Genomic DNA, 23,893 nt, shown 5'->3' with positions numbered 1-23,893 from the left:
TCATGTCTTCTGCCCATTTATTTATAGGACTATCTGGTTTTTTTTTTGGGTGTTGAGTTTGAGAAGTTCTATAGATCTTGGATACGAGCCCTTTATCTGTAATGTCATTTGCAAATATCTTCTCCCTTTTCATGGGTTGCCTCCTGGTTTTGTTGACTGTTTCCTTTGCTGTGCAGAAGCTTTTTCTCTTGATGGAGTCCCAAATTTCATTTTTGCTTTTGTTTTCCTTGCCTTTAGAGACATGTCTTGAAAGAAGTTGCTGTGGCCAGTGTCAAAGAGTTACTGCCTATATTCTTCTCTAGGATTTTGATGGATTCCTTTATCATATTGAGGACTTTCATCCATTTTGGATAATCTTTGTGTATGGTGTATGAGAATGGTCCAGCTTCATTTTTCTGCATATGGCTGTCCAACTTTCCCAGCACCATTTTTTAATTTTTATTTTTTAAAGATTTTATTTATTTATTTGACAGAAAGAGATCACAATTAGGCAGAGAGGCAGGCAGAGAAAGAGAGGGGGAAGCAGGCTCCCTGCTGAGCAGAGAGCCCAATGTGGAACTCAATCCCAGGGCCCTGGGATCAACACCCGAGCCAAAGGCAGAAGCTTTAACCCACTGAGCCACCCAGGTGCCGCTCCTAGCACCATTTATTGAAGAGATTGTCTTTTTTCCATTGGATGTTCTTTCCTGCTTTGTCAAAGATTAGTTGACCATAGAGTTGAGGGTCTAACTCCGGGCTCACTATTCTGTTCCATTGATTTATCTTTCTGTTTTTGTGTCAATAGCATGCTGTCTTGATGATTACAGCTTTGTAATATAGCTTGAAGTCAGCATTGTGATGCCACCATCTTTGGTTTTCTTTTTCACCATTCCCCTATTCAGATTCTTTTCTGGATGCATACAAATTTTAGAATTGTTTGTTCCAGCTCTGTGAAAAATGTTAATGGTATTTTGGTATTTTGATAGGGAATGGTGTAATGGTATTTTGATAGGGAGTGCTTTGAAAGTGTAGATTGCTCTGGGCTGCATAGACATTTTAACAATGTTTGTTTTTCCAATCCATGAGCATGGAATGTTTTTCTATCTCTTTGTGTCTTCCTCCATTTCTTTCATAAGTGTTCTGTAGTTTCTAGAATATAGATCCTTTACCTCTTTGGTCAAGTTTATTCTTAGTTATCTTATGGGTTTTGGTGCTATTATAAATGGAATAGATACCTTAATTTATCTTTCTTCTGTGTCATTATTAGTTTATAGAAATGCAACTATTTCTGTGCATTGATTTTGTATCCTGCCATGTTGCCAAATTGTTGTATGAGTTCTAGTAATGTAAGGTGGAGTCTTTTGGGTTTTCCACATAGAGTATCATGTCATCTGCGAAGAGAGAGAGTTTGACTTCTTTTTTGCCAATTTGAATACCTTGTATTTCTTTTTGTTGTCTTATTGCTAAAGCTAGGACTTCTAATACTATGCTGAATAATAATGGTGAGAGTGCAGTGAACATCTCAGTTTTTCCCCATTGAGAATGATTTTTGCTGTGGGCTTTTTAAAAAATTTTTTTATTTTTTATAAACATATATTTTTATCCCCAGGGGTACAGGTCTGTGAACCACCAGGTTTACACACTTCACAGCACTCACCAAAGCACATACCCTCCCCAATGTCCATAATCCCACCCCCTTCTCCCAAACCCCCTCCCCCCAGCAACCCTCAGTTTGTTTTGTGAGATTAAGAGTCACTTATGGTTTGTCTCCCTCCCAATCCCATCTTGTTTCATTGATTCTTCTCCTACCCACTTAAGCCCCCATGTTGCATCACCACTTCCTCATATCAGGGAGATCATATGATAGTTGTCTTTCTCTGCTTGACTTATTTCGCTAAGCATGATATGCTCTAGTTCCATCCATGTTGTTGTAAATGGCAAGATTTCATTTCTTTTGATGGCTGCATAGTATTCCATTGTGTATATATACCACATCTTCTTGATCCATTCATCTGTTGATGGACATCTACGTTCTTTCCATAGTTTGGCTATTGTGGACATTGCTGCTATAAACATTCGCTGTGGGCTTTTAACAATGGTTTTTATGATACTGAGATATATTCCATCTGTCCATGTACTCTGAAGAGTTTTAATCTGGAAAGGATGCTGTATTTTGTCAGATGCTTTTCCTGCACCTATTGAGAAGGTCATATGGTTCTCATCCTTCCCTTTATTAATGTGATTTATTGTGTAAGTTGAAAGTTTGATTTCTTCTTTGCTAATCTGAATGCCTTTTATTTCTTCTTATTGTCTGCTTGCTGAGTCAAGGACTTCTAGTATTATTTTGAATAACAGTGGTGAGCGTTGGCATCCCTGTCATGTTCCTGATGTTAGAAGAAAATATCTCAATTTTTCTCCACGGAGAATGGTATTTGCTGTGAGCTTTCCATAGATTGTTTTTATGATATTAAGGTTTACTCCCTCTATCACTATTCTGTGGAGAGTTACAGCATCCAAGAAAGGCTGCTGTAATTTTGTCAAATGTTTTTTCTGCATCAGTTGAAAGGATTATATGATTCTTGTCTTTTCTTTTATTAATGTGATGTATCATGTTAATTGATTAGTAAATGTTTATCCATACTTACAGCCCAGAAATAAATCCCAGTTGGTCATGGCAAATAAAACTTTTAATGTAATGTTGGATCCTGTTGACTAGTATCTTGGTGAGAATTTTGGCATCCATGTTCAACAGGGATATTGGTCTCTAATTCTCCTTTCTCCTTTGTCTGGTTTTGTGATCAAGGTAATTTGGCTTCATAGATAGAGTATGGAAGTTTTCCTTCCATTTCTATTTTTTTAAACACCTTCAGAAGAATAGGTATTAATTCTTTAAATGTTTGGTAGAATTCCTCTGGAAATTCATCTGGCCCTGGACTCCTTTTTAGTGTGGAGGAGGGAGATTTTGATTACTGCTTTAATTTCCTTGCTGGCTGTGGGTCTGTTAAGATCTTCTGTTTGTTTGTTTGTTTGTTTCTTTCTTTCTTTCTTTCTTTCTTCTTTTTCTTTTCAGTGTTCCAGAATTCATTGTTTATGCACCACACCCAGTGAGATCTTCTATTTCTTCCTTGTTCAGTCTTGCTTGTTTATAAGTTCCCAGGGGGGCAATTGGGCAATTTCTTCCAGATGGCCTAATTTGTTGACATATAGTTGCTCATAATATGTTCTTAAAATTGATTGTATTTCCGTGGTGTTGGTCATGATCTCTCCTCTTTCATTCATGATATTATTAATTTGGGCCCTTTCTCTTTTCTCTTTGATAAGTCTGGGTAGGGGTTTCTCAATTTTAATTCTTCCATAGAACCAGCTTCTAGTTTCATTGATCTGTTCTACTGTTCTTTCAGTTTCTATTTCATTGACTTCTGCTCTAATCTTTATTATTTCCCTTCTGTTTGGATTAGGTTATTTGCTCTTCATTCTCCAGCTTCTTTAGGTTTAATTTTACCTTATGCATTTCAGTCTTCCTGAGGGGAAGGTGGAGGGTTGCCACATTCCTGTTTTTTGCAGAACTCCTGCACTAAGAGCTGTCTCACCATTGTGTGTGTACCCACTAACCCCCCTCTCAAGGGAAGGTGAAAGTTCCCTGCTTTCCTGTCCTTTGCAGGGTCCCCACAAGGACTGTGGTTGTGTTGGGTTTGTGGCTTGCAGTTTATGGTGAACCAAGCTAAGAGCTGCCTCCTGGTTCGCTGAGTGTAACCAGTTTGCTCGCTCCAATGCTTGGGAACTCTACTGGCTCAGGCACCCCCCATTCCTCTGTGATTCTCTCCAGGGATTCTGAGACCATGTTCTTCCACCTAGAATTCTGCCCTCTTTCACCACCTAAGCACCTTTAAGGCAGGAATTGCCTCTCCCTGGAGCAGATTCCAAGGGTTCTGCTTTTGTTCTCCAGGGCTATATCACTCTCTGGTAGCCAGCTTACTGAGGCTCCTTCCTCCTGCCATTTATTTTCCAAAATACCTCCTCAGATTCACTTTTCCGTACCTCTTACCTTGCAAAAAGTGATTGCTTTTCTAGAGTTCCATACTTTCTTTTCTTACATCTAAGGTTGAATTCATGAGTGTTTAGAATGATTTGATAGTTATCTAGCTCAATTCAAAGGACCAGATGAAACAAGATCCCCTAATCTTTTATCATCTTGCCTCCTCTAAGGCAGGGACTTATAGATAACCTCAAATGAAACTCATTGGAAGATCTTTTTTTTTTTAGTTCATAAATGTATATTTGAGCATATATTTTATAGAAATAATACCTTGGCATACAATATAAGTACCTAAAGATAATTAGAGAACAAACACAGAAGAATTCATAGACTTTGGTTGGTATTTTTTGTCCCATAGTTATTTCGTAGTTATAGAGCCACCACTCAGTATCCACTAAGGCCCTGTAACTGGCCACTAAGTGTCTCTGAAAGAATGTGTACCTTTCATCTGACTCCTGGAGATATGGGTTTAGAAGCCCAAGGGGGTGCTTCTGACCTGTATCAGTGGCTTCTGCCATACCTTCTTTCAGTGAATAGAGATGTTGCTAAATTCTGTAAATCAAAGAGCTGATATATTAGAAGGACCAAGGAAGGGCAACCTGGTGACCTGTTGGAGGACCTTTGTGGCATCCTCTTGGTCATGCCCCACTGAAAGGAAGTGGCCCTTCTACTTACCCCACAGACCCTATTCCCCATAGGGTCTATGCCATCATAGACCCTACATGGAGAATATGAGAGTGTAAGTAACTCAATTGTCCTATTAATTGCTGGGCTTTCATTTGTTTAATTAGAGTGGGCCAAAGCATGACACTCTCTTCTGTAATGAGATGTTATACCCCTTACAAAGCATGTTGAGGAATTTTATTAGGGTACCAGGTAACTGTACCTTGCCTGTAGTACTGACCCCACTGAGTTGCCATGTGTGGGTCTGTAGGTCAACCAGTATTTGTTTAGTTTTGCCCATGTTAGTTGATATCATCACTAGAGTGGAAGTCTATTGCTTTCTCCAAGAGTGGGGCTTTTTCATGTCATCACTTTTGCACTGATGACAGATATTCAGAGAATTTTGGCAGCATTGTGGAAGTACAGTAGTGGTATATAGCAACACAATCCACAACAGGATCTGCTGATCATGATCATCTATTTAAAAAGGAATGCTGAAAAGGACATTCATAATATCAATTGCTGAATCTCAAGTTCCCTCAAGACTGGACATAGACTTTAGCACTGTAAGTATCAAGTACCATAGGTGTAAAGTGCTGTACTACAACATTAAGCTGCATAGAGCAGTTTAGTCTCCATGTACCCAAAGTTGTGAATACAGGTTGACTGAATTATTGAATGGTTAAAGAGTCTCATGGAGAAGTTTCAGTTCATTCAGCTCAGTAATTAGGGAAGCTATAAAATTTTCTTCCCCATGCAGGTGTTTTGGGAGACAAAGACACAGCCATTGGTAATTGGATAAGTTCACAATATTTCATATGTCAACTAAAACTGTAGTTACCTGCAGAAATTTCTATCAGGGCTGAGGAATTAGTACAAAGTGGGGGTTCACACTGACAATTCACCCATACTAATAATATGTATATGAATAGGGCCATAACAGTGGAAGTTTGCAGTGGTCCAAAGGGAAATATCCATAGTTGGATCTGGGTAAGTGTCCCATGGGAATAGCCTAAGACCCAATAGGATCCTTGCCTAGATCCCTTTCACTTACATAGCAAATGTTATGTGTTTCCCCTTTATCTTGGTATCAGAAGTTGTGAAGATCACAGTCACATAGTACCAGTACCCAATAGCCCAAGAAACACACTTCCCCATTAAATTCTGACCATAGCATATGTCTTTATGTTTCCACTGAGGTAAAATGGACAGGTACCTGGTCTAATGCATAGTCTTGTTCATTTCTGAAAACAAAAGAGTTCTTGCACGGATTGCATGGAACACTGGGGGTGGTGCAAAAACAATGAATACTGTTATGCTGACAATAAATAAAAAATTAAAAATTAAAAAAAGTTGATAGGCTGTAGGATTCATGTCAAGATTCAGTGGAAAGAACTGCACAGTAGAATTACTATTAGTCATAGGAGCCATAAGCTTGTGGAACCTAGTTCAGCTGCCTCTTGGTCATCCCAGGGACCACTATCAGTCCATTAGTGCCATGGTACAGAACCCATAAACTTACTTCTTTGCCACCTCATTATTGGATATCCACTTACAGATCTCTTTGAGAAAGCGTTGGCCCAGATTATCCAGGAGTAGGTGACTGATTACCATTTTTACATTGGCTTTCACTTTCAGTCAATCATTGCCACCTTGGCAGTAGCTTTTTTTTTTATCTAATATTTTATCAGTTAATATTCAGATTGTATAGTGTCCAATGACCTGACCTTATGAAGAAGTTTAATAGAGCTCAATATCCAATAAGGGTAGCATAATTAACTGAGAAATCTGAGTTTGTTTAAAAATGTTATCATGTACTGGGTCACATGGGTGGCTCAGTCAGTTAAGCATTTGCCTTCAGCTCAGGTCATGATCCTGGGGTTCTGGGATTCAGCCCCCTGTATCAGGGTTCCTGCTCAGTGGAGAATCTACTTCTCTTTCTTCCTCTGACTCTCCTCCAACTCATGCTTTCTCTCTCTCAAATAAATAAATAAAATCGTTTTTAAAAATATTATGTACTATCCTCACTCCACAGTGTAGACACTTGGACCCTTAGTGTGGCTTCATGGGACACTGTATCTTCTATAATGGTGATCCAAATATCGTTTTCAGTGACAAGGAACTCATCACAAGTGGGCCATCCCATCAGAGCCAAAACCATACCCAGTCTCATATATTTTCTCTTTTCATCCTTCATGTATTGTAACCTCTTCAGCCAGTATAGCTACTGTCAAGGCTTCGTGAAGAAGATGTTCTATAGAGGAAGGCCAACACTGTGCTCTTTTACTTAACTAAATTTAACAAGATTATTTCTCCTCTGAAACAGCAGTGGGTAAGGGATAGATGTATCAGTGCAAACTGATATGAGATAAAGGGGAAGATCATCTCACAGCTGAAGGATCCCCAAAGAAAAGCCACTTGATGTTTTATGGATCCTATGTTCTTGGGAAATAGGGGTGGCAGGACTAGAAATAGAAAAGTCCTGACTACTGAAGTGAAACTGAAAAAAATTTCTTCAAGTGCCACCCAGTGAGGTGGTCTAGGCAGAGGCAGTGCCTAAACAATACAACACTTAAGGCAAGCCCCTCCTCCCTGCCACCATAAAGAAGCCTCCAACTGAAAGCAACTGGGGTAACAATGCACTATGGGCAAGAGCTTGAGGGATGAGGGAGTCGAGACCATGACTGGTTGTATATCAAGTCATTTGTGGGTTGAGAAGGTTCATTCCCTCATGCCAACTGCCAGGTAATGCCTTTATAATCATTTGTGTTTGTGTCTGATACATCACACATAAGGTTTGGCCTAGAGTCAGATTCCTTCGGTGTATTCACCTATACTTATATGTAAACATATATATTTGTACACTTATGCCTACATATGTATACCTGTGCATGTAAATAAGCATAGACATATTTAGAATTTGTGATAAATCTTGGAAACTTTCAATTCTAGTCTATCTCCTCAGAGTTTTGTCTTGCCTTCATCCCTTTCATGTGTATGTCCTTTCTTTCACTGTGTAAATCTTGACTCTGAATAACATAACACATTTACTCATTTGCTCATTTTGCTATGCTTATGAAATTGTTTTGGAATTGCGTGGCACATAGAAAATTAAGCATATTGAACAATGGGGTGCCTAGGTGGCTCAGTTGGTTAAACATCTGACTCTGACTCAGGTCATGATGTCAGGGTCTTGGGATTGAGCCCCGTAGAGCTCCCTGCTCAGTGGGGAACCTGCTTATTGTTCTCCCTCTTCCCTTTCCCCTATTCAGGCTCTCTCTTTCTCAAATAAATAAATAAATGAAGTTGTTTTTTTTTTTTAAAGAAAACAAAGAAAAATAAGCCTACTAAAAATATTTTGTCATGAGTTTATAGTCTCTCCTTCACACTCTTGCTTATGAATGAGGAACCATGTCAAATATTACATCAATGAGTTTTTTACATCAGTGCTTTTTTCTTTGTTATTTAGTGAGTTCATTTCTTTACATTTACTTTTAGTTGTAGTTCCTCTTTTGTGATTTAATTTTATTTTTTAAGTATGTGGAACTGGAACCTGCTTCCAAAAGTAAAAAGTATGTGAAGAGACATAATTGGAAGAGAATCATTTTGTCCCCAGTTTTCTCCCTTTCATCTTGTAGATAACCAACTACATTGTTTTCTAATACCTCACTTGTGTTTCATTTTGTAAAGGTAAGTATCTGATTCATTTTCTCTATCTCTCTTTCTTATTTCTTATTTCCCCTTCTTCCTTACCTAAAAGGTACCATACAAGCCCTGTTGTCTTCTGGAGATCCCTCCAAGTCAGCTTATAGAGATTTTTTTTATTTCTTTTACATTTCTATACAGCTGTTTGTACCACATGATTTACCATAATTTACATGGTTTATAGTATATATATTAGCTTATTCTTCCAATCTCCAATGTTTCAACATTAAAGTACAATTACAAATAATGCTATAATTAATAAATTATACATATGCATTTTCATTGGTTGATCATATAAATCTATATGATCTATAAAGTATAAATAGCCCAAGAGAAATAGACTAATATAAATGGTCTATAATTTCTATTATCTACAAATGTCAGTGAAGTAATGAGAAAGATTCAATACACACCTGTTAAAACTCTTCTCACAATAATATTTTCAGATCTGGAATTATGATAATTAGTTATAACTTCATAAAAATGAGAATGTTGCTGTATAGTTGTTATAAATTGGAATTATAGAGATTTCATAATAAAACCATTTTCTTCATTTATTGACCTCAATATATCTTTTATGTAGCTCATGATAAAATACCAGATGAAAATCTTGTGTTTAAGAATCTTAAATCAATGTCAAAAATCTAAATACAAGTAAAGAAACAAATAAGTTCTAGAGAGAAGAGATATACTAGTGAGGATAATAATTATAATTTAAATTATTTTTAATTAATTGCACTAAAGGGACGCCTGGGTGGCTCAGTTGGTTAAGCAGCTGCCTTCGGCTCAGGTCATGATCCCAGCATCCTGGGATCGAGTCCCGCATCGGGCTCCTTGCTCCGCAGGGAGCCTGCTTCTCCCTCTGACTCTGCCTTCCACTCTGTCTGCCTGTGCTCGCTCGCGCTTGCTCGCTCTCTGACAAATAAATAAATAAAATCTTTAAAAAAAATTAATTGCACTAAAGATTTTTTCTTTGAATCATAAATCTGTATTTTATAGAAACTTAAGCTTTGACCTGAAGTATAAGTGCCTTAAAATAACTGGAGAGCAAAATCTAAAGTAGTCATAATTTTTGGTTAGTATTGCTGGCTGTAATACTATTCCACAGACATGGGTCGTGCACTAAGTATCCACCAAAGTTAATAACAGGCCAATAATTCTTTCAAAGGGTCTGTAACTAGGAACCAGTCGATGAAATAGAAACAGTTAGCTCTAGGAAATTAGGAGTCCAAAAGCCTAATTAGTCCATTTTCCTGTGCAGTTGCCCTCTTCCAAAGATTCCAACTGGTAAAAAGAAGTTGCTGAAACCTATAACTCAAATGCAGTCAGAGAGGTCTAGGAGATCTGTTATGACTTCCAGAGCATTTTGTTGGTTTGAAATCCACTCAAATGTACAGGCCTTTTTGGTAATTCAGTAGATGGTTGCAGTCAGGATCCCATGGAGGGGAATATGAGACTTCCAGTCCTTACAAATTTTCAGTCCTTTTTTGTATTTGTTGGGACTAAGAGGGACAAGCATTTGTCAGTTGTCTCCTAAAATGAGACATATTGCTGCTGTCCAGGGATTTTAGGTGGTTACAGATCCTTGTACTATGTCCATATTAATGACCCAGTTGTGTTGCTGAAAGTCGGTCCACACAGAATCTAGTACTTTTTGTATAGTGCCTTTGACTAGTCCAACCAGAAGGATGTCATCAATATAGTGGAATGATAATTCTCCATCTAGGAGTGGGACTTTTTCCAGGTCATAACCTTGGCATTAAAGTTGTATTGTAACCCATCACATATAAGGCAAACTGCTTCTGATCATCTGTATGGATGTGAATGTCAAGAATGGCATTTGGAATATGAATTACTTCATACCTATTTCCCTAAGCTTGGATAATAACTTCTATGGCAGTCACAATGTCAGGTAACAGCAGTGTCCTAAGCTGTTTCATAGTTAAGCTGCTATAATTAATTGAGTCTATAGGCACCCAAGGCTATATGCACAGGTTGACTTAGTTATTGAACGATGAAATAGATTCATGGAGCTCTTTGGCTTAGTTTAACTCAGCAGTGAGGATAATTTTTCTTCCCCTCCCCTACATAATTGGTTTGGGAGGTGATCTCTAGATATTGGTAGTCTAGCAGGCCTATAGTCTTCCACATGCCTCACTAAAATGGTCTTATATGCAGCAATGTTCATTAGGGCTTGGGGCTTATCCAAGTTGGAGTTCACATAGAAAATATATCTGTGTTAGTAATATATTTAGTAGTGGGGGTTATAAAAATGGAGGCTTATGGTGCCCCAAAGAGACATCCATTGTCCGGTCTCAGACAGGGTCAGATAGCATTAATTGCTTCCCTATTATCCTGGGTCAGAATTGTGGCAATCACAATTATTCACAAACTAGAATCCAAATGGCCCAAGTTATGGAATTTCTTCTCATCACCTCTTTGAATTCAAAAGCATCCATCCTCACATGCCAATAGAGATAGAAAAATCTTGGTCTGCCCCCAGCCTTACTTATATGGGTAAATGTAGGCAGAGTTCTCTGATTCATATTAAGATTACTGGATGGCGGCAGAGAGAATAACCCTCATATTAGTAATAAATGTCATCATCATTTTGATTCTTTTTTTTTTTTAAGTGGGCTTCATGCCCAGCGTGAACTCATGATGTTGAGATCAAGACCTGAGCTGAGACCAAGAGGTGGACGTTTAACTGACTGAGCCACCTAGGTGTCCCCATCATTTTGATTCTTATGGGGCTGTGTATTGGCCCCTCATGGCACACTTCCCCCCAAATAGTAGATTCTTAGTGGAAAGTCTATCCATTTCCTCCTTGAGACTCTGGTTTTGAGTAACTAGACAATATTTTCATTGGCAGGGAACACATCTTGGGTGAGCCAAACTTTTCAGAAACCAAATAGCAGCCAGTAGAAGGAGAATGTCTTGGATATTTGTGTGTCCCCCTGTCCTCCTTGGGCAAAGTGGCTGCTTTCTCAGCAAGATCACATGCTTTATGGTTGGAGGTCCACTACCCAAGTCTATCATTTCTTCAAGTTTCTAGTAAAGCATCAAGTTTAAAGCAACTCACTAAACATGAGTCTCAAAAACTTGCTATGTCATAACCTATCAGTGCATGAGACATGCTTAGAACTAACAATAGTCACTGGGTATAACTCAGCTAGAAGTGTCTTCAATGACCAACTACCTTACTTTCTAGTTTATATTTCCTGTGTTTCATTTTGTAAAGATAAATAGTATGTATCTCTCTTCATTTCCCCCCTCACCTTATTTCCCTTTCTTTCTTTTTTTTTTTTTTTTTTTTAATTTATTTTTTATTTTCAGCATAACAGTATTCATTATTTTTCACCACACCCAGTGCTCCATGCAATTCGTGCCCTTTATAATACCCACCACCTAGTACCCCAACCTCCCACCCCCCACCCCTTCAAAACCCTCAGATTGTTTTTCAGAGTCCATAAGATAGCATACTAGATATTTTCTCAGGTTCTTTTCCAGTAAACATCATTTTATAGAAATACCATCAAGTCAATTTGTAGGGATCTATAACATTCGTTCTATACTTGTGTGTACAGCTGTTTGTACCACATTATATGCATACTTTATATTATCATAGTTTATCTACCTTACTTTTGTCTATCCATTTCCTATGCTTATCCATTGATGTGGTTTTGAGTATTTTGCAAATTATAAATATGCTAGAATAAATAATCTTGTGCTTATGGATTTTCATTGTTTGGTCTATGAATATACATTAACTGAAGCCATAAAACTAAGAAAACTAGAAACTAATATAAAACACATCTGAAACCTAGGAATTTTAATGATATGATAAAATGGTTTCTCCACATACCCATTAAAATTCTTTTCTCAGTTTTCATATCTGATCTAACATTATGGTAATTTACTTATAACTTCATAAAAATAATGAATAATGATATATGCTTATTATAAATTTAAAACCTAGAGATTTCACAATATATCTCTTTTTTGTTTAGTTGACTAAATGCTTCTCTGTGTAGTTCAGGATGAAGTAACAGATGAAAATCAAATGCTTCAGCATCAAGACTCAATATCAAAATCAGAAATTCAAGTGAAGAAACAAAGAACTCACAAAAGGGAAAGACTGAGTAGTAAGTATAAAATTACAAATAACTTTTTAAAAAATTACAAATAACTTTATTTTAAATTATATCATTTTACTTTTGTTCATGAATATGTATCTGAACATATATTTTATAGAAACACTACACTTTGACTAAAATATGAATACCCCTGATAGTTAGGAAAAATATATTGTTACACTTTGGTTGGAATTTCTGGTCTTAAGATCATTTTATGACCACAAGAGAAGAACTTAGAATTTCTGAGGGCCCCCGAAAGGCAAATAATTGTTTCTCCTAAGGACTGTGCCTTTCAGCCAACTTCCTGTAATTATGGGTTCAATAGCCCAGTGGATGCCCCTGACCTGTATCAGTGGCCTTCTGCCATAGACTCCAGTTGGTATACAGATGATTCTGAGATCTGAAATTCAAACATGAAATAGGAATCAAAAGAGTATAGGGGAAGGGCAGCCTAAGAGGCCTACTGGGGGGGCTTTTAGTTCATCCTTTTCATTATATCTTTACTAAAATTAAGCAACCTTTTTGGTAATCTCATAGATGATATCAAGGACCTCACACAGGGAAAATAAGAATGCAAGCAGTCAGAATTCCACTAATTGCTGGCTTCTTTTTATTTGTTGGGGTTGAGTGGGCCAATATTTGTAGTCTTCTCCCCTGGAATGAGAAGCCATGCTCTTTTGAGATCATGTCCAGGATTTCACTAGGGTATGAGGTAAATGTACCCTTTCTGAACAAATAATCCATCCAAGAACTACTAGTATGTCAACAGGGCATCTAGTCCTTATTGGGTGGTGCCCTTGTCTGGACCCACTTGACTGAAGACTAGTCCTCTCTCTGGGAGTAGGACATTTAAAAGCCATGAACTATGCATTGGTGACAGATATTGAAGCAATTTGGTAGTTATGTGAAATGAGTATATTGCAACTCATTTCACATAAGGTTAAGTTAATCCTGATCTTTTGCATGAAGTGGGATACAGCAGAGGGCATTGGAGAGGTCAGTTGTTGCATATTAAATTTCCTTCAGTTTGGAAAAGACTGTATGATGTTACAGTTTCAGGTACCCTAGTGCACAGAGCTGTGCTGTGCTGTAGTATTGAATCAAATTTAACTGAATCACTATACACCCAGTCTATGTGAAAGGTCATCTTAATTATTAAAATTAGAAATAGTCTCTTAGAGAATTTTTGCTTCATTAGGCTCAGCAATGAGTGTAGTTATCTCTTTTCTTTCCTAGGAATTTTTTTTGGGAGACACAAGTTCTAGGTGATGGTTAGTTTGGGTGTTTGCAGTCTTCTACATGCCCCACATAAATGGCCCTAAATATAGCAGTTCTTATCAGGGCTTGGAGCTTCTTCTTTTGGTTATATGAATATGTATTAACTTAAAGTATAAATAACCCAAGAAAACTAGAGTCTACATATAGTACAACATTATATCTGAAACATTATAATAAGGACCTTAGTGATACAGCTTCAACACATACCCATTAAAACTATTCTCACAATTTTCATGCCACATCTGGCATTATGATAGTTTGCTTACGTTATTAAAACAAGAGAAAATTTGGTGTGTATTTGTTATAAATTTTACATCTAGAGATTTGTTTGTAGATATATTTTTTCTATTAAGAGACTAAATGAATCTCTCTATGTAGCTCATGATGATGTGCCAGACAAAAATCTTATGCTTAAGTACCAAGATTCAGTGTCAAAACATCAAATACAAGGGCAGAAACAAGTAACTTCCAGAGAGAAAAAACACATGAGTAAGTAATATGATTATAGATAACTTTAGATTTTAAAAATTCAAAAGCTTAAAATTTTGTTTTTTATCTTTTTAAAATTTATTTTTTATTAATTTGCAGCATAACAGTATTCATTATTTTTGCACCACACCCAATGCTCCATGCAATCCATGCCCTCTATAATACCCACCACCTGGTACCCCAACCTCCCACCCCTCACCCCTTCAGAGTCCATATTTTGTCCATATTTTATTTTGTTCTTCAGAGTCCATAGTCTCTCATGGTTCACCTCCCCCTTCAAATTTTAAAAAATTAATCTCATCAGATCTTTTTTCTTTACTTCATGAATATGTATTTGAGCATTGATAGCAATATAGAAAATTCACACTTCAATGTGAAATATGAAATCATAAAACATTCAATATTTATTTGGGATATCTAATTATAAGATGATTTCATGGCATGGCTCTTGAGTTCAATGTTCATTAAAGCCCAGTAACTAGTCAATAATCCCTCCAAGGGTGTTTACTTTCAGTCAAGTCACTTCTAACATGTTTCAGTTGGCCAACATTGGCTGCTGAGACCCATAACTCAAAATGAATTAGAGGGGGCAAAGAGAAGGGTGGCCTATGTAGCTAGTTGGAGAACCTTCAGGGCATTCTGTTACCATGCCCCACTCAGGGTAGAGGTCTTTTTTGGTAATCTAATTAATGGTTGTTATCATGAAGATAGTCATGTAGGGAATGTGTGACTACCATTAGCTGAAGAATACCACCAATAGCTAGGCATCCTTTGTATTTATTGGAGCTAAGGGCCTGAGCATGACTAGAACTTGGGAGTTGCTTCCTTTGGAATGAGACGTACTGCCCCTTGACTGTATTAATGACCCACCCATGTTACTCCATATAGGTCAACATGGTATGTAGTCCCTGTTGAGTCATGCAGAAGATGTCATCAATATAGTGGAAGGATAGTGCTCCAGCTAGGAGGGGGACTTTTTCAAGTTCATGGCCTTGTAGAAGGATGTAAAAGGTGTATTGCAGGGAGCCGGCCCGTCCCCCCGGGGTCTATCTTCCCGTCACTTTGGATTCACTTCTCCGCCGGTCCTACCTTTCAGAAAGTGGTTGTTTTTCTGTTTCCAGAATTGCTGTTGTTCTTCTCTTTGATCTGCCGATGGATTTTCAGGTGTTTCCAAACTTTAGATAAGCTATCTAGCTGATCTCTGGCTAGCTGAAGTAGTCTCCAAGCAAAGAGAGAGCCTACAAGTGGTAGATCAGAAAGGAACAGAGACCATATACAGTAACAGTCACCTTACAGGCAATACAATGGCCCTAAATTCAAATCTCTCAATAGTTACCCTGAATGTTATTGGGCTTAATGCCCCTGTCAAAAGACACAGGGTATCAGAATGGATAAAAAAACAAAACCCATCTATATGTTGCCTCCAAGAAACCCATTTTAAGCCTGAAGACACCTCCAGATTTAAAGTGAGGGGGTGGAAAAGAATTTACCATGCTAATGGACATCAGAAGAAAGCAGGAGTGGCAATCCTTATATCAGATCAATTAGATTTTAAGCCAAAGACTATAATAAGAGATGAGGAAGGACACTATATCATACTCAAAGGGTGTGTCCAACAAGAAGATTTAACAGTTTTAAATATCTATGCCCCCAACGTGGGAGCAGCCAACTATATAAACCAATTAAAAACAAAATCAAAGAAACACATAAACAATAATACAAAAATAGTAGGGGACCTTAACACTCCCCTCACTGAAATGGACAGATCATCCAAGCAAAAGATCAGCAAGGAAATAAAGGCCTTAAACGACACACTGGACCAGATGGACATCACAGATATATTCAGAAGATTTCATCCCAAAGCAACAGAATACACATTCTTCTCTAGTGCACATGGAACATTCTCCAGAATAGATCACATCCTCGGTCCTAAATCAGGACTCAACCGGTATCAAAAGATTGAGATCATTCCCTGCATATTTTCAGACCACAATGCTCTAAAGCTAGAACTCAACCACAAAAGGAAGTTTGAAAAGAACCAAAATACATGGAGACTAAACAGCATCCTTCTAAAGAATGAATGGGTCAACCGGGAAATTAAAGAAGAATTGAAAAAAATCATGGAAACAAATGATAATGAAAATACAATGGTTCAAAATCTGTGGGACACAACAAAGGCAGTCCTGAGAGGAAAATATATAGCAGTACAAGCCTTTCTCAAGAAACAAGAAAAGTCTCAGGTACACAACCTAATCCTACACCTAAAGGAGCTGGAGAAAGAACAAGAAAGAAACCCTAAGCCCAGCAGGAGAAGAGAAATCATAAAGATCAGAGCAGAAATCAATGAAATAGAAACCAAAAAAACAATAGAGCAAATCAACGAAAGTAGGAGCTGGTTCTTTGAAAGAATTAATAAAATTGATAAACCCCTGGCCCGACTTATCAAAAAGAAAAGAGAAAGGACCCAAATAAATAAAATCATGAATTTAAGAGGAGAGATCACAACTAACACCAAAGAAATACAAACTATTATAAGAACATACTATGAGCAACTCTACGCCAACAAATTTGACAATCTGGAAGAAATGGATGCATTCCTAGAAACATATAAACTACCACAACTGAACCAGGAAGAAATAGAAAGCCTGAACAGACCCATAACCAGTAAGGAGATTGAGACAGTCATTAAAAATCTCCAAACAAACAAAAGCCCAGGGCCAGACGGCTTCCCGGGGGAATTCTACCAAACATTTAAAGAAGAACTAATTCCTATTCTCCTGAAACTGTTCCAAAAAATAGCAATGGAAGGAAAACTTCCAAACTCATTTTATGAGGCCAGCATCACCTTGATCCCAAAACCAGACAAGGATCGCACCAAAAAAGAGAGCTATAGACCAATATCCTTGATGAACACAGATGCGAAAATACTCAACAAAATACTAGCCAATAGGATTCAACAGTACATTAAAAGGATTATTCACCACGACCAAGTGGGATTTATTCCAGGGCTGCAAGGTTGGTTCAACATCCGCAAATCAGTCAATGTGATACAACACATCAATAAAAGAAAGAACAAGAACCATATGATACTCTCAATAGATGCTGAAAAAGCATTTGACAAAGTACAGCATCCCTTCCTGATCAAAACTCTTCAAAGTTTAGGGATAGAGGGCACATACCTCAATATCATCAAAGCCATCTATGAAAAACCCACCACAAATATCATTCTCAATGGAGAAAAACTGAAAGCTTTTCCGCTAAGGTCAGGAACACGGCAGGGATGTCCATTATCACCACTGCTATTCAACATAGTACTAGAGGTCCTAGCCTCACCAATCAGACAACAAAAGGAAATTAAAGGCATCCAAATCGGCAAAGAAGAAGTCAAATTATCACTCTTCACACATGATATGATACTATATGTGGAAAACCCAAAAGACTCCACTCCAAAACTGCTAGAACTTATACAGGAATTCAGTAAAGTGTCAGGATATAAAATCAATGCACAGAAATCAGTTGCATTTCTCTACACCAACAGCAAGTCAGAAGAAACGGAAATTAAGGAGTCAGTCCCATTTACAATTGCACCCCAAACCATAAGATACCTAGGAATAAACCTAACCAAAGAGACACAGAATCTATACTCAGAAAACTATAAAGTACTCATGAAAGAAATTGAGGAAGACACAAAGAAATGGAAAAATGTTCCATGCTCCTGGATTGGAAGAATAAATATTGTGAAAATGTCTATGCTACCTAAAGCAATCTACACATTTAATGCAATTCCTATCAAAGTACCATCCATCTTTTTCAAAGAAATGGAACAAATAATGCTAAAATTTATATGGAACCAGAAAAGACCTCGAATAGCCAAAGGGATATTGAAAAAGAAAGCCAACGTTGGTGGCATCACAATTCCGGACTTCAAGCTCTATTACAAAGCTGTCATCCTCAAGACAGCATGGTACTGGCACAAAAACAGACCCATAGATCAATGGAACAGAATAGAGAGCCTAGAAATAGACCCTCAACTCTATGGTCAACTAATCTTCGACAAAGCAGGAAAGAATGTCCAATGGAAAAAAGACAGCCTCTTCAATAAATGGTGCTGGGAAAATTGGACAGCCACATGCAGAAAAATGAAATTGGACCATTTCCTTACACCACACACAAAAATAGACTCAAAATGGATGAAGGACCTCAATGTGCGAAAGGAATCCGTCAAAATCCTGGAGGAGAACACTGGCAGCAACCTCTTCGACCTCAGCCGCAGCAACATCTTCCTAGGAACATCGCCAAAGGCAAGGGAAGCAAGGGCAAAAATGAACGATTGGGATTTCATCAAGATCAAAAGCTTTTGCACAGCAAAGGAAACAGTTAACAAAATCAAAAGACAACTGACAGAATGGGAGAAGATATTTGCAAACGACATATCAGATAAAGGACTAGTGTCCAGAATCTATAAAGAACTTAGCAAACTCAACACCCAAAGAACAAATAATCCAATCAAGAAATGGGTAGAGGACATGAACAGACATTTCTGCAAAGAAGAAATCCAGATGGCCAACAGACATATGAAAAAGTGCTCCATATCACTCGGCATCAGGGAAATACAAATCAAAACCACAATGCAATATCACCTCACACCAGTCAGAATGGCTAAAATCAACAAGTTAAGAAATGACAGATGCTGGCGAGGATGTGGAGAAAGGGGAACCCTCCTACACTGTTGGTGGGAATGCAAGCTGGTGCAGCCACTCTGGAAAACAGCATGGAGGTTCCTCAAAATGTTGAAAATAGAACTTCCCTATGACCCAGCATTTGCACTATTGGGTATTTACCCTAAAGATACAAACGTAGTGATCCAAAGGGGCACGTGTACTCGAATGTTTATAGCAGCAATGTCCGCAATAGCCAAACTATGGAAAGAACCTAGATGTACATCAACAGATGAATGGATCAAGAAGATGTGGTATATATACACAATGGAATACTATGCAGCCATCAAAAGAAATGAAATCTTGCCATTTGCGACAACATGGATGGAACTAGAGCGTATCATGCTTAGCGAAATAAGTCAAGCGGAGAAAGACAACTATCATATGATCTCCCTGATATGAGAAAGTGGTGATGCAACATGGAGGCTTAAGTGGGTAGGAGAAGAATAAATGAAAGAAAATGGGATTGGGAGGGAGACAAACCATAAGTGACTCTTAATCTCACAAAACAAACAGGGTTGCTGCAGAAAGAACAGAACTTTCTGCTCCTTCCAGAGAATCTGGGGGTGAATTATTCAGCCCTGACAACTTTTAAACAGGTGTCCTCCCTTTCATAAATAAACAAGTCTAGGGTTTGGGTCAAGGTTCCAGAGTTCTGAGTGGAGAATATTGGTCCTACACCAACTTCAGAGTTCAATTTATTAGGCCTTCTAGATATTGGTGTATAGTTAGCTGTGATCCCCATAATTCTTGACACTATAATGTAGGGGGATGGGGCTGAACCATGTCCCCTTCTGCCAAAAATAAAGAATTCCTATCTGTCATTACTTCAGTATGTGACTTCATTTGGAAATAGGGCCTTTACAGAAGTAATCAAAGTTAAAATGAGGTGCTGGGAAAATTGGACAGATATGTAGAGAAGAATGAAGCTTAACCATTCTCTTACACCATACACAAAGATAAATTCAAAATGGATAAGAGACCCCAATATGAGGCAGGAATCTATCAAAATCCTAGGGGAGAACATAAGCAGTAACCTCTTCATCATCAGCCACAGAAACTTCTTTCAAGACATGTCTCCAAACACAAAGGAAACTAAAGCAAAAATGAACTTTTGGGACTTCATCAAGAGAAAAAGTTTCTTCCCAGCAAAAGAAACAGTCAACAAAACAAAGAGGCAACCCACAGGATAGGAGAAGATATTCACAAATGACACTACAGACAAAGGGCTGATATTCAAGATTTATAAAGAACTCCTCAAACTCAACACACACAAGACAGATAATCACATCAAAAAATGGGCAGAAGACATGAACAGACACTTCTCCAATGAAGACATATAAATGGCTAACAGACATACAAAAAAATGTTCATCATCACTAGCCATCAGGGAGATTCAAATCAAAACCACATTGAGATACTGCATTACACCAATTAGGATGGCAAAAATTAATGAGACAAGAAACAACAGGTGTTGGAGAGGATGTGGAGAAAGGGGACCCCTCTTACACTGTTGGTGGGAATGCAAGTTGGTACAGCCACTTTGGAAAACAGTGTGGAGATTCCTTAAGAAATTAAAAATAGAGCTTCCCTATGACCCTGCAATTGCACTACTGGGTGTTTACTCCAAAGATACAGATACAGTGAAAAGAAGGGCCATCTGTCCCCAGTGGGGAGCAATGCCCGCAGTCATCAAACTGGTGGAAAGAGCCAAGATGCCCTTCAATGCATGAGTGGATAAAGAAGATATGGTTCATATATACAAAGGACTCTTATGCCTCCATAAGAAAGGTTGAATACCCAACTTTTGTATCAACATGGACAGGACTAGAGGAAATTATGCTGAGTGAAATAAGTCAAGCAGAGAGAGTCACTTACTTGTGGAGTGTAAGGAATAACGCAGAAAACATTAAAGGGAGAGGAAAAGTTAGTTGGGGGAAATCAGAGGGGGAGACAAACCATGAAAGACTGTGGACTCTGAGAAACAAACTGAGGGGTTTTGAGGGGAGGGGGGTGGGAGATTGGATGATCCTGGTGGTGGGTATTAAGGAGGGCATGTATTGCATGGAGCACTGGGTGTGGTGCCTAAACAATGAATCTTGGAACACTGAAAAAAATTAAATTAAAAAAATGCTCCACATCACTTGGCATCAAAGAACTACAAATCAAACCCAAAAGACTCCACCCCCAAACTACTAGAACTCATACAACAATTCAGCAACATGGCAGGATACAAAGTCAATGTACAGAAATCAGTGGCGCTCTTATACACTAATCAGGAAAATACAGAAAGGGAAATTAGAGAATCTATTCCATTTACTATAGCACCAAGAACCATAAGATACCTGGGAATAAACCTAACCAAAGAGATCCTACAAAAGGATCTGTACTTGAGGAACTACAGAACACTCATAAAAGAAAATGAAGAAGACACAAAAAGATGGAAGACCATTCCATGCTCTTGGATCAGAAGAATAAACATTGTTAAAATGTCTATACTGCCCCCAGCAATCTATACTTTTAATGCTATTCTGATCAAAATTCCACCGGTATTCTTCAAAGAGCTGGAGCAAATAATCCAAAAATTTGTATGGAATTAGAAGAAACCCCAAATCACTAAGGAAATGTTGAAAAACAAAACAAAACAAAAAAAATGGGGTGCATCACATTACCTGATTTCAAGCTTTACTACAAAGCTGTGATCACCAAGACAGCATGACACTGGCATAAAAACAGACACATAGACCAGTGGAACAGAGTAGAGAGCCCAGATATGGACCCTCAACTCTATGGTCAAATAATCTTCAACAAAACGGGAAAAAATATACAGTGGAAAAAAGACAGTCTTTTCAATAAATGGTGCTGGGAAAACTGGGCAGCTATCTGTAGAAGAATGAAACTCGACCATTCTCTTACACCGTACACAAAGTTAAACTCAAAAAGGATAAAGGACCTCAACGTGAGACAGGAATCCATCAGAATCCTAGAGGAGAACATAGGCAGTATTCTCTTCAATATCAGCCACAGCAACTTCTTTCAAGATATGTCTCCAAAGGCAAAGGAAACAAAAGTGAAAATAAACTTTTGGGACTTCATCAAAATCAAAAGCTTCTACACAGCAAAGCAAAAAGTCAAGAAAACAAAAAGGCAGCCCACGGAATGGGAGAAGATATTTGCAAATGACAGTACAAACAAAAGGTTGATATCCAGGATCCATCAAGAACCCCTCAAACTCAACACACACAAAACAGACAATCTTATCAAAAAATGGGCAGAAGATATGAACAGACACTTCTCCAATGAAGACATACAAATGGCTATCAGACACATGAAAAAATGTTCATTATCACTAGCCATCAGGGAGATTCAAATTAAAATCACATTGAGATATCACCTTAAACCCGTTAGAATGGCCAAAATTAACAAGACAGGAAACAACATGTGTTGGAGAGGATGTGGAGAAAGGGGAACCCTCTTCCACTGTTGTTAGGAATGCAAGTTGGTGCAGCCACTTCGGAGAACAGTGTGGAGATTCCTCAAGAAATTAAAAATAGAACTTCCCTATGACCCTGCAATTGCACTCCTGGGTATTTACCCCAAAGATACAGAAGTAGTGAAAAGAAGGGCCATCTGTACCCCAATGTTTATAGCAGCAATGGCCATGGTCACCAAACTGTGGAAAGAACCAAGATACCCTTCAACGGACAAATGGATAAGGAAGATGTGGTCCATATACACTATGGAGTATTATGCCTCCATCAGAAAAGACGAATACCCAACTTTTGTAGCAACATGGACGGGACTTGAAGAGATTATGTTGAGTGAAATCAGTCAAGCAGAGAGAGTCAATTATCATATGGTTTCACTTATTTGTGGAGCATAACAAATAGCATGGAGGACATGGGGAGTTAGAGAGGAAAAGGGAGTTGGGGGAAATTGGAAGGGGAGGTGAACCATGAGAGACTATGGACTCTGAAAAACAATCTGTGGTTTTTGAAGGGGTGGTGGGTGGGACGTTGGGTTCCAGGTGGTGGGTATTATAGAGGACACAGATTGCATGGAGCACTGGGTGTGGTACAAAAACAATGAATACTGTTTTGCTGAAAAGAAATTTAAAAAAATAAAAAAAAACTACAATGAGATACCAACTCACACCAGCCAGAATTGTTAAAATTAACATGACAGGAAAGGACAAATGTTGGCAAGGATGCGGAGAAAGGGGAGCCCTGTTACACTTTTGGTGGGAATGCCAAGCTGGTGCAGCCAGTCTGGAAAATATTATGGAGGTTCCTTAAGAAGTTGAAAATAGAGCTAACCTAGGATCCAGCTATTGCACTACTAGGGATTTTCCCAAAGGATATAAACGTAGTGATCTGAAGGGATACCAGTACCTCAATGTTTATAGTGCAATGTCTACAATAGCCAAACTATGGAAAGAGCCCAGAGGTCCATCAATAGATGAATGGATAAGAATATGTGGTATATATACATAATGCAATACTACTCAGCCATCAAAAAGGGTGAAATCTTACCATTTACTATAACATGGATGGACTCCAGGCCAAAATTCTATGTGTGATCTTTCAGACCCAATGATTGGTAAGTAAAAATGCTTTATCTGGCAGTTGCCACAAGGAAAATATCACACCTTGTACTACAGTTGATGCACAGCCAAGATACTATAGACATTGAAGGCAACTGTAGTAATGGGGCAAGGTCCATTTGGGCTGGTCATATCTGCATTCTAGCTCAGATACATCCAGGAAATTTCTGTATGATGCAGGGGGGACCTCAACTGAGGCATTATATCGTTCAGGCACTTCTACCTAGACCATCTTATTGGATGGGCCTTCAAACCCTTTCTCTTATTGAATTTATTAAGTGAAAGT

General features: G+C 38.2%; 1 protein-coding gene across 1 annotated transcript in view; it reads left to right on the top strand.

Moving 5' to 3' along the window:
* CCDC7 (coiled-coil domain containing 7) overlaps positions 1-23,893 on the top strand; it is a 431,686-nt gene that overhangs the window by 254,348 nt on the left and 153,445 nt on the right. The window contains exons 28-29 of the mRNA XM_082742485.1: positions 12,418-12,528; positions 14,176-14,286. Coding sequence (XP_082598611.1) covers positions 12,418-12,528; positions 14,176-14,286 — 222 coding nt within the window. The remainder of the gene's footprint in view (positions 1-12,417; positions 12,529-14,175; positions 14,287-23,893) is intronic.

The sequence above is a fragment of the Mustela nivalis genome, assembly GCF_964662115.1.
Source record: "Mustela nivalis genome assembly, chromosome: 7".
Classification (NCBI taxonomy): domain Eukaryota; kingdom Metazoa; phylum Chordata; class Mammalia; order Carnivora; family Mustelidae; genus Mustela; species Mustela nivalis.
This window is presented reverse-complemented; position numbering and strand designations above follow the sequence as displayed.